This window comes from Astatotilapia calliptera, chromosome 19 (genome assembly GCF_964374335.1).
Source record: "Astatotilapia calliptera chromosome 19, fAstCal68.1, whole genome shotgun sequence".
NCBI lineage: Eukaryota > Metazoa > Chordata > Actinopteri > Cichliformes > Cichlidae > Astatotilapia > Astatotilapia calliptera.
Window position 1 is genome coordinate 23,201,737 of NC_137440.1, and position 12,022 is coordinate 23,213,758.

Consider the following 12,022-nt stretch of genomic DNA (forward strand, 5'->3'; position numbering starts at 1 on the left):
AACCTGCTCACAGTGCATCTGCATTGCATTGTAAATATTAGTCAAAATGAAATTAAGCCCAACAAGGAACTGAAGGACACAATGGAGCTGAGCTGAGCTGTGATGCTGCCACACTGCTGTCTCAGTCCTGGACTCTCAAGTCTGGATTCCCCTGAGAACTTACCGAGTCCGAAGGAGAGAAACGCCCGTGTGATATTTTTATCATGAGAAGACAAGACTTCCGCAAAGTAACTCAAAACTCTACTACGTGTACAATGTAACTATTTAAATGACGTCAGAGTCGCTTAATTTATCCGCTCTTTGATTGGACGGTGTGTGTTTACGTAGCAACGGGCCGGAAGATGTCGCTCGGGCCAGTCCTAAAAAACTTCCGCCTTAAGTTGTAGAGAAAACACAGCAGCTAAAAAGGCTATCGACGGCGTAACCATCCCATTTACGAAGTCAGACAAAAGGTAGATACCTGCTCACATTTTTGACACATACTGTAATGTACACATTTGTCCTAAACCAGCCGGTTGGCGTGTTTTAGGATCTCAAAAAATATAAATCCAGAAATTACCAGAGCTAGCACGGAAGCTCGGCTCTTCACTGCTAGCAGTTCGCTACCATCGATATGCTCGGCCATAGGCCTCAGGTTGATATCTTTACGGGTAGATCGCGACAAATATAATACTATACCCACCCATTTGTTGTTCTGACTCTTGATTTTAACAGTCTCAAGAAAAATAGCCAGCTCAATGTAACGTCTACTTTATATCTACTCGGTTAGCTACGTCCAGTTAGCCGAGTCTCAAATACCTGGGCTTGTATACATCCAGTAAGCTGCTTAAGTGGTTGGGTTTGCCAGCTACCATCGCGTTTGGTTGAAAAATAGTAATGTTAATCTAGTTTATGACTTTGAAAAAAAAAATCTAAACATTTGTTTTAATGTAAACGTAATGACATCGAGAGATATTTGGCTAGCCTAGCTGAATACCCCAGATGGTATTTAGGAGGCTAATGTCTGATCTACATCTCCAAACTTTTTTGTTGTTGTTAATGTTATTCCTGTCATTCCTTTTGGACTTTTACATATTTTGATATGAATCAACAGAATTATGAATGGTGTCTTGCTTCTAATAAGCTCTTCTTAATTCCGTCAACTGTCATATATTTACGTTGCTGTTTGGTCATTGAAGGTTTGCTGTCATCAGCCAGGTAACTGTGCCACTCCCCTTCTCCAGACTCACAAAAGAGCAGTGTTTGAATGGCAATGGCAGCTTTATTTATATAGAAAATTTCCTTGTACGTAAACGTGCTTAAAACAAATGATGGAAACATTAAAAACCTGCGTAGGTTTGACAGTCTCTTAAGGCAGTCAAAATGGCAAAATAAAACTTTATGGGAAAACCCAAGGTTTTGAGTCAGCGAGCAGCTTGTTCCAAAGAACAGGAGCACAGTAGCAGAAAGACCACTCGGCAAACTTGGATCTGATTTGGGAAATATTCAAAAGATCTGCACTTGATGGCCTGAGAGGTTTGATTGGGTTAACATTGAGTCAGAGATAGGGAGGGAGGCAAGCCATTGAGAGCTTTATGAACTAATAGAAAGCTTTTGAAATGACTTCAATACTGGTCAATAGTATTAACTACTAACTAATAGTAATATGGTCAATTTGGTTTTCTTTTTGTCTGAACACGATAGAAAATGCTAGTTAAACAGTATTGAGTCGGCATTGCAGAATAAATATCTGACATTAATGAATTAGACATTACAGTGCATAAATACCAAATACAAATAGAGGTTATAAGGAATGTGTCATAGTGATTTTATAAGTTATATTTATTATTTCATATGTTTGTTAGGGTGTTCAGGAGTTTTAGTTGTGTACTTTTATAAATCCAGTTTCTTCGTTTACTCTGTTTTACTGTCTCACATTTTTCTTCTTCAGGCTACTATACTCTGGAGTTTGCGTGGTTTTGAGCGTGTGTGTGTGACTGGTTGAGTGTATGTGTGAGTGTATGTGAGCTGCAGATTCTTCCTCACTGTTACAACCAGAGCTGCTCCTCCCTGGAGGATGACAATGGAGGAGATGAAGAATGAAGCGGAGACAAACTCCATGGTATCCATGACGCTGTACGCCGTGATGTATCCAGTTTTCAATGAGGTAAAATATCACATGCTGGGGACAAAGGCGCTGATAGCTTCCCTGGACATCCCCTCATCAGGAGATGTGCAGGGAAGCTATCAGCATTAGCATGCCTGTATGAGAAACCAGAGACCCAGTAACACATTTGAAAATATATCCATATAGCAGGTGATTATAATAATGAATCGGCATAGCAGAAACAAAGATGCATACACAGTGCTGTGAACAAGTATTTGCCCACTTCCTGTTTTTTGTTTTGTTTGTTTGTTTGTTTGTTTTTTGCATATTACATACAGTTATATGTTTTGGATCAATAAACAAATGTAGATATTGGAAAACGATAACAGAAGTAAATACAGAATGCAGTTTTAAAATGATTATTTCATTTAATAAGGGAGAAACTCAACTTTGATTAACCACATTTTTTGAAAAGCTGAGTCGAATGTCACTAGCCACACCCAGACCTGATTACTTGGCGAATCAAGAATCTCTTAAATAGAACCTGTCAGACAAAGCGAGGTAGGCTAAACGATCTCGTAAAGAAACACATCATACCAAGAGCTTAAGAAAGTCAAGAGATGAAAATGTCAGTCTGGAAAGGATTATTCACTTTGTTTGCTTTAGGACTCCAGCAAATCAAAGTGAGAACCATTATTCACAAATGGAGAAAACATGGAGCAGTGGTGAACCTTCCCAGGAGTGGGCAACCTATCAAAAATACCCCAAAAGCACATCAACGTATCCAGGAGGTCAAATAAACCCAGAACAACATTAAAAGGACTGCAGCCCTGATTTGCTTCAGTTAAGGCCATTTTTCATGATTTAACAATAAGAAAAAATGGCATATGGGAGAATTTCTAGGTATAAACCACTGTTGACCAAAAGAACACAAAGGTTTGTCTCATGTCTACCAGAGTTTTGGAAGGTTTGAGTCCCGTTGCATCAGCATTTCATAAAAGAACATCATACCAACAGTCAAACATGTCTGAGCTGCTTCAGGACCTGAATAACTTTCCGTAATTGAGGGAACCACAAATTCTGCTCCCTACCAGAAAATCTTGAAGGAGAATGTCCAGCCATCAATTCATGCACTGAAGCTCAAGCTCATAAAAACCAAACAAAAAATAAAATGAAGGTTTTGGGGTGGCATTGTCAAGACTTTAATCCTATTGAGATGCTTTGGCATGACCTTAGACAGGCTGTTCATGCTTGAAAATGGCTTACTTAAAAGAAGAAGAAAAAGGGAAAAATATAAATAAATAAAGAAGTTTTGGCCAAACCTATTAGGTTTAGGGAGCAATTACTTTTTCACATAGGACCAGATGGGTTTGGATTGTCTAACAAATTGAATCTTGGGTTATCTTCGTCTAATATAAAGAGTTGTTTGATGGTTTGAAACATAAAAACATGAGAAATATGCAAAACATACATACATACATACATACATACATACACACACCTTGTCATTTGTTTTAGGCTGCTAAAATGCACTTCTGTGATAACCTCAAGTATCAGAAACCAGTCTGTGTTGTTTTTATTTTTAGTCATACTTGGCAGAGGTAGTGTGGAGATATTTGGGTTATTTAAAGTCAGACAAAGAAGCAGAGCAGCATACACTGCAAACTGTTGAAAGCATAGACACACGTAATTCCATAAATAGGTTTTATCATCTGAAGCAGTGCCGTCCTTACACCATTTATTTGCATTATACATACACGTGTAATGCAAGTCTTTACCATTCATGTCATGCATTCTAAAGAAAAAACAAACCAACACAGTGATATCTTGAATGTAGCTGCCCACTTTACTGTCAACAGGGCTGCCACGATTAGTAGACTAGTCACGATTACGTCGACTATCAAAATTGTCGACGACTAATTGAATAGTCGACGCGTCGTTTGAAGCTTTGTAAGATCCTGAAAGATGCAGGAATAAGTAGTGAGATTTAAGTATGTAGGTGTGAATGTGCAAATGAATGTGAGTGCGAATGGTCGTTTGTCCCTGTGTGTTAGCCTTGCGACAGACTGGCGACCTGTCCAGGGTGTACCCCGCCTCTCGCCCTATGACAGCTGGGATAGGCTCCAGCGACCCTGAAAAGGATAAGCGGAAGTGAATGGATGGATGGATGGATTTAAGTATGTATGTAAAACAATGTTTTCCGAACGCCCACGGTCTTTCCTTACTCGGGTTAAACATGATATATAAGTCACTTAGATAACTTAAAAAAATTGTTGTTTGGCTTTTTTCAGTGTTTTATTTGTTCCTGAGTAAAACAGTTTGGCTGAGATTAAAGTTATAGCTTTCACAGAGCTGAACAAACGTCAAACAAAAAACTGATTAAACAGAAGTGTGAGATAGTAGAGAATTTACTCCAATGTCCTGTTATATTTTAGGGAGCAAAGAGCAGATGTTAAAAGTTTAATAAACTATTATCTTGTCTTTATTTTTAGTTGGCGCATACCTTAAACACTTAAAGCTGTAAGCTAATGATAGTTATATAAGAGCAGATGCATGCTGGTGCAATAAGCTGTACGTATTACATCCAATGGATGCATGATCTGAGTAGTCGACTAATCATAAAAATAATCGGTGACTAGTTGACTATCAAAATAATCGTTTGTGGCAGCCCTAATTGTCAAACACTTTAATGTTGGTAAGCACAGTAGAAAATGTTGGATTTAAGCGGCTGATTAAAGTCACTAACTCTTGTTACTAGGTCCCAGGACGTAAATATTTCTCTCAGATGGCAATTTCTCATCTACACACAGTGTCCACAGAAACAGCTGAACAGCTCTTATACTTCATTAACACAGAGGTTTTATGGTTAGGTCATATATGCACATGAGCCTCACTGCTCACTTCAAAGAGACATTTCTGGACTTCTTGTACCACCTTTTTTTTTTTCTTCATTTGTATTTATTTATTTATTTATTTATTGTGTCAGAGCAAAAGCAAAGCATAATTGAGTGAATATGACGCGTTTAGTTTGTTCTCCTTTGTTTACATTTGAAGGTTTCTTAAGTTTTCCACGAAGAGTGTTCTTAATTTTGAATTTATTTACTTGTGGGTTTGTTTCCCAATAATGTAAAACAGTTTGAATCTATACAAAATATGTTATACTACTTTAAAAAAAATTATTTTTATTGTTTTGATACCTACTTTATTTATTTGGAATTTAGTTTTTCCACTTTGTTTGCGTTCTTTAACTTCTTTGACTTGAAGCTTTTGCCTGGTTAGAATTGACTTTATTATATACCCGTGTCGTGTATTTAAATACAGTTGTTTAAAGTTTTACAGTATATCATGTGTAACTTCAGACAGAAAATAAATAACATTTAAAGCAAAATAAACTATATCTTCATACATCAGGAGTAAAAAGGAACCTTAAAGCTAGAATGAAACGGTGGTTTAATTGATACTAATATCGACTGATATGGAAAAGATCAATGTGATCAGATTATTTTTCATATCATCCAGCACTACAGCGTGGCTGTGTTTTTACATAGAGCCCAGCATTCTGATTACACTCAGCTTAAAAGCCCAAACATATTAAATATGGTCCATATACAGAGGCTCAAAACTTCAGTCCACATCAAAGGGGCATCTAAGTGTTTTCATAAATGTATCAAAATAAAAATTGTTCTTTGTAAATGATTAAGTGATTATGTGCTCTCCTTTGATGACATGATAGATACCCACCTACAGGGAGCTGATCAAAGACATACCAAAACCAAACTTATTTCACACGTAACTACTGTTACGTTTAACGCAAGACTGTATAAACCTGACCTGACATCTTTAATCAGAATGCTTTAATTTAGGATGAAAAAAATGTGTATACATAACCTGTGATGGACGCAGCATGTCCAGATTTGGCATCAACATGTTTGCTTTCCCCCCTTTTTTAGCTGGAGAGGATCAACCTATCAGCAGCTCAGACTCTCAGAGCAGCCTTCATAAAGGTAAGACTGTGTATCAGGCAGAAGGCCCGAGACATGAAGTATTGCTCACACCTTCAAATTTTGCGTCATCTTTGGTTGTTATACTTAGGCTGCATTCCAGCTCGCGTGACACATTGCAGGTGCATCTGCTTTTTGTCTGGTGCCCTCACCAATAATGAGTTTGTTGCTTTGGCAGAATAACAAGAGGCATGTATTCTCCTTGACTGGCATGATAACTGGGTCATTGCAAAATGTGTGTCTGATGCAAACAAAGATAGGTTACAAAGATAGAAGCTGCGTAAGAGTTGGATGTAGCTTCTGTTTAACTTCTGAAGTATATTCAACCTGCATTCTTTTTAATGACCACCAGGGGGCAATCCATGTGGTTGCAAAAGGATCCACACCTATAGAAGTCTGTGGTAAAATGGTCTTTAGATTTTATTTTTTTGATGAGAGTGTGGGTTCAGTCACTCACTTTGGGTAATACGGAATAAAAAGTTAAGTCAGTTTTGTAAATTTTTATTCCAATTGTTAGATATGTGTATTATCCAGGATATGCTCATTGGCTAAGGGCAATTTCTATTGTTTTTAACTGGGAAGTAGTCAAAATCAGCTGTGTGCTTATCTGATTTATTTGTTTATTTTTGGTGAAATACAAAGTCCAGTTTTTTTCCCAGATTTTATTTCTACTACCTTTTCATGTCGCAGGATAGGTTCTTTTTCCTCGTTGTAAAATGAATTATGTTACTGCTTTCATTTGTCTGTATTTTTCCTTTTGTTTGTTAGAAATGGAGCTGGCCAGAGATGTGGGGAAAAAACTCTTAGCACTCTTACCTTTATTATCAGTTATGCATTAGGTTTTTTTTATGTTCCTTAAACTTGAGCACCTCAGTTTTCATACTTAGTGTTTAAATGAATTAACTCAGCAGGTATTAATAGAACATGAGAGGCACTGATATTCACACTCGTGCTGTGATTTGGACACCAGCCTGCAGTGATCAGAAGATGTTTTTGTTAATAACAGAGCAACCTCCTGATTGCACTGGGATAATAGAAGCACAGTGGCACAGGCATAGATTGCTTCTATACCACTCCAGATGCCAGTTGTGTTAAGTGTGTGTGTGTGTGTGCGCGCGCGCAAATGAAATATTAATAGAGTTGAAGCGGCTTTATCATTATACAAACCAAAGGGACATTTGATCCCTTTACAGCTGTTTTACTTTGGCATTTGTGGGGCTTTTGTTCACTTGTCTCTCTGATTAGGCTCTCTGCTGCCCTCACTGCTTCCTACCTTGTTGAATTATTCAGGTGGAGAGCTTTTGTACATTCATCTGAGCGCGTCACAGGGGACACCTGACTTTCAATACATTTCTGACTCTGTCCTATGCGCCTTCGGCTAAGCCCCCCTGGTGCTTTTATTGGAGAAGACAAACCGAGCGCCTTGTTTGTCTTGCTCACCTCACATGTATGACTCTCCTCTTCTGTCAGGCGGAGAGGGAGAACCCCGGCCTGACTCAGGACATCATAATGAAGATCTTGGAGAAAAAAAACATCCAAATCAACTTCACTGAATCCCTACTGCGCATGGCAGCTGATGATGTGGAAGGTGGGTAGAGAGACAGCATTTTCACACTGAAATGTTCTTGACTTCACCTTGTAAATGTGTTATATTCTCAGGAAGGCTTGTGTTGTCACATTATATGTTGACTCGCAAAGATACATTCATGTGTCCTCTAATCTTGCCAAAGCAAACTGTATTTGCAGTACTGACAGTGTGTCTAATGATTCAGAGAAACTTGATTGTTACGCATGCACCAGGACACGTCTAATAGTTAATTGGTTTAACACTGAACATCTGTTCTGTTCTTTATTAAAGCAAACATTGTTTGCTCCCACGCTTTTGGAAGTTTATGGGAAAATGCGTGTACTCTGCAGGAAACACCTGAGGGTTGAAACATAGTCAGCTGAGTTTCTAGTTAGAAAGTTAAAACTAGAATTGATACTTCTGTATTTAGGGCAGCTGCTTGCTGTTTGTTGTTTACATACAGTCAAATAAAATACACCAAATAAAACTGGATTCCAGATATTTGATTTGCCAAGGACACAATACTTGGTCAGGATTTGATTTCCCTTTGTTTTCTTTTCTTTTCTTTTCTTTTCTTTCCTTCCTTCCTTACTTCCATGTCCAATTCTAAAGTGTTTTGATTTGGCAGCTTATGAAAAACATAATTCATCTACACACACATTTACACACACACACAAAACAGCTTGATTTTGCAGTTGATAATAAGACACCTTTATGTAATTCAAAATCTGCAGAGAGCCATGAATTAGTTTTTCTCTCTGGTGCACACAGATTTTTATGAGATGTTTCTAAGATGCTGTGCTGCTTAATGGTATTTTCATGCATCTAATTGTGCTAATGTCAGTGCAAGTACAGGCTTGTGTTGTTTTTCGATACAGCCTCACTTTAGATGCTATGTTAAGATGCTCTGTTAGATGTTGTGAATCATCTAGTCTTTGTGGGTGTGCTAAACATCTTTTTTTTTTTTGTGTGTGTGTGTGTTTCGTTTTTTTGTTTTGTTTTGTTCATCTCCCCTGCAGAGTTCATGATTGACCGACCTGAGCAGGAGTTCCAGGACCTAAATGAGAAGGCCAGAGCTCTTAAACACATCCTCAGCAAAATCCCAGATGAGATCAATGACAGAGTACGCTTCCTACAAACTATCAAGTGAGTGCGAATGCACACACACGCTCCAGGGTTTCCACCAGATTACAAATGAAAGCGGATATTGCACATATGCATTCTGTCTCTCCACACAATTAGAAATGGGCACCATAGTATTTGCATACTACTATGATGCAGGTGTTTGTGGTTGAAATTTTCACTTTCTCTTCCTTATAAGATGCGTGACTCTTTATCTATATATTTAATAACTATTTCAAGAATCATAGATTGAAATTTGCTGAGTTGAGATCTATTTTTTTTGTTATAACTGTTAATTTATAACAATGCAGTGCTGGATTTTTTTTCTATGCTCTAATAAATGTTATAGGGAGATTGTTCAAAGATGGATAAAAACTGGTAAATATGCTCTTTTATGCTTGCATTCTTCTTAAGGCCCATTAGCTGTTTTAAATTTTCCATCACATCTTCCAAATGGACACCTTACACTTTTCCTGTGGCCCTTTTGTTTGAAATTGTGTAGTAAAACATCTGGAAAATACTGCTAAATTGGACGATTTTGTTTTGAAAATTCTACAACAATCATTGAAGACCTTTGGAGAAATATTGAGCAAAATGTTCAAACATTTTTCATAGTGCATGATTCCAGTTTCCTAAAAATATTATTGATTTAACACAATTCAGTAGGCTATATACTGAGTTTGCATAAATTCAGTATTGCTAGTATCTATCTGATACCAATACCTGCGTTGGTATCGATACTGTCGATATTTAGATCCATCCAACAAGCTCTAGCAGACATCTCTAATAGATGTTCGAGATATATCGGGGGAAGGGGTTGAGGTAGTGCTTGATTCCGATTTTATCCTTTAGCTTCTTGGTTGAATTTGTGTTTGAAAAAAATTTTTTTTCATTTTACTTCACAGAGACATTGCCAGCGCCATAAAAGAGCTCCTGGACACAGTCAACAATGTCATTAAAAAATATCAGTACCAGAATCGCAGAGTGAGTAATGAATACGCTACAATTACTACTACTTGAATTATTTCACATTTTCCCCTCATTTCAAATGGATGTTTTTGCTTTATTTTCTGCTCGGCAAGGCCCTGGAACACCAGAAAAAGGAGTTTGTGAAATACTCCAAAAGTTTCAGTGACACCCTCAAAACATACTTCAAAGATGGAAAGTAAGTATGGCACCACGTGTTATGCCTCAGCTAATCAGTACCCTGTTTTAAAGACAGATTCTATTGAATCTTGAATTGCATTAAAACATAAAAAAGAGTTGGTAAGCTCTGTGTGCCTGTCATATAATGTGTGTCTCTGTTAAACATGTGCAAATGTATTTTCTAAAACTGCCTGGTCGTTGTTGCATATAGTGTGCATAAAGATATTTCACAGTAAAAGTTCAAGAAAGCAGTGGTTTCTAAAAACAGAGGAAACGGGTCCAGAAATTGTTGAATAATAAAGCATAATTTAAGATTTGTCAACGTAGAAGATTTGATGATCAACTGTATCAGTGGCTGAGCTAAGATCCAGCAAAACAAGACATCAACAGTCACCCGTATCTACAGCTATCAGAATTTGAGACTTTAAGGAGCTGTTTCTGTGGACTGTAACATCCTGAAACCAAAGTTATCTGGAATATCGGGCTTCTCTAACACCTTGTCTCAGCAAATTTTTCAAATATTTTAGCAATGAAAGGAAGTTTTAAAGAGGTCTATAACTTGTGTGTATTGCTGTTTGGATAACCCCCTGTTTAAAGCACTTGGGGGGACAGTCTTGCATCAAAGAGCAATTTATGAGTGTGACCACAGAAACCCCAACAGAGTCAAAAACTTGGGGTTTTATGGTTGTGGGTAAGTGGTTGTGGGTAAGTTGAGGATTTTATTTCAGATATAGCCACTATAGAAATTGGGTGAAAAGATTCCATATTTTGGGATGTGGGAGATTGCAATTGAAGCGGCAAAATGTTAACGTTACTGCAGTCCTTATTTGAGAAAACTGGTGTTCGTGGTTTTGTAGGAGGAACTAGCTCATAGTTGGTTATCATCAGATTGATAATAACTAATGCAAAGTGTTCCAAGGTATGACTTTTGTCCGTGTGCAAACAAAGTGTCATCCTGTTTTGTGTCAACTGTGGATAAAGTTGTTAGAGAGGGTCACAGGAGCATCCATGCTTGCAGGACTTCTACTCCTATTGTTTAGATTTGAATATCCTTAACCAATTAGATAAGGGAAGGCAGCTTTTCCACTCTTGTTCTAAAGTTGTTGTTCACTCTGTTGTACTGTGTATGATGTTCTCCAGTGAGTTTTCACAAGCTATCATTTTTCTTTGTTCCCAGGGCAATAAATGTCTTCATCAGCGCAAACCGGCTCATCCACCAAACCAACCTCATACTGCAGACCTTCAAAACCGTGGCCTAGCCCCACACCTCACCCCGACCCCACCCAAGAGACCACAGAGCCCCCTTCTCATTGTCCCTTGGGGAACAACTGCTAAAATGGCAGAGGCTTGAAGAGCACCTCACCCATATATGTAAATTAGAGTTGATTTTTTAGGGTTGGGGTCGATGTCATTGGAGTCGAGATTCTAGATTCCAGTTCAAGAGACTGAAAAGTGCCATTTGTTTTTTTTCAATGACGATTTTCCAGTCTTGAAGTGGAACTGAACAGGGGCCCAAAGTCTTGGTTAATTGATTTTATTTGGACAGTTTTAATTTATAACCCAAAACTTGTTTGGGAGGTGGTGAGGCGAGGTGTTCATTAAAGACTAATTGCCATTTTTCTAATATATTCATGTTGATCATTTTACTTTTAGCTTTTCAGTCATGGCTACACATCTGAGACTGCATCCAGTAGGGATTGTTCTCAGTAGTCTATACCAGTTTTCTCTTCTCGCCTCCTATTTGTGTCATTTTTGCCACGGGCTGTATGGATTGACAGAAGCACCTGGCTGCAGGTCAAACAGTTGCGAGGAGAGGAAGCAGAGTTGGACATTTGAGAGGCAGATTTCGTTTCTCTTTATTATCAGAAGAAAGAAAGCCAAAAGACTTCCAGCACAGTGTGCGCCTTACCAAGTCCTGTAACATTCCCTCCTCTCAAGAGTGTAATGAAGTGGAGCCAGTCCCTGCTGTTGAGGGATGTAGAGAGAAAAGAGTTCTGTATTTAACTGGTTGCAAATGTTCAATAAATAGTTTCCAAATGATGATGCTTTTTTTATCTGTGTCCATGTCCAGTGTGTGTGGGGTCAACTTTTCTGTGTGAG

The 12,022-nt window shown here is 38.1% G+C and overlaps 1 protein-coding gene across 1 annotated transcript; it reads left to right on the top strand.

Moving 5' to 3' along the window:
• The first annotated feature begins 294 nt into the window (after positions 1 to 294).
• Positions 295 to 11,962, top strand: LOC113012279 (programmed cell death protein 10). Its single transcript, XM_026152381.2, has 8 exons — positions 295 to 452; positions 1,931 to 2,146; positions 6,037 to 6,090; positions 7,558 to 7,675; positions 8,674 to 8,800; positions 9,682 to 9,760; positions 9,859 to 9,941; positions 11,100 to 11,962. The coding sequence occupies exons 2-8, from the start codon at positions 2,057 to 2,059 to the stop codon at positions 11,179 to 11,181; spliced, it is 633 nt and encodes a 210-aa protein (XP_026008166.1). The 5' UTR covers positions 295 to 452; positions 1,931 to 2,056; the 3' UTR covers positions 11,182 to 11,962.
• The last annotated feature ends 60 nt before the right edge of the window (positions 11,963 to 12,022 follow it).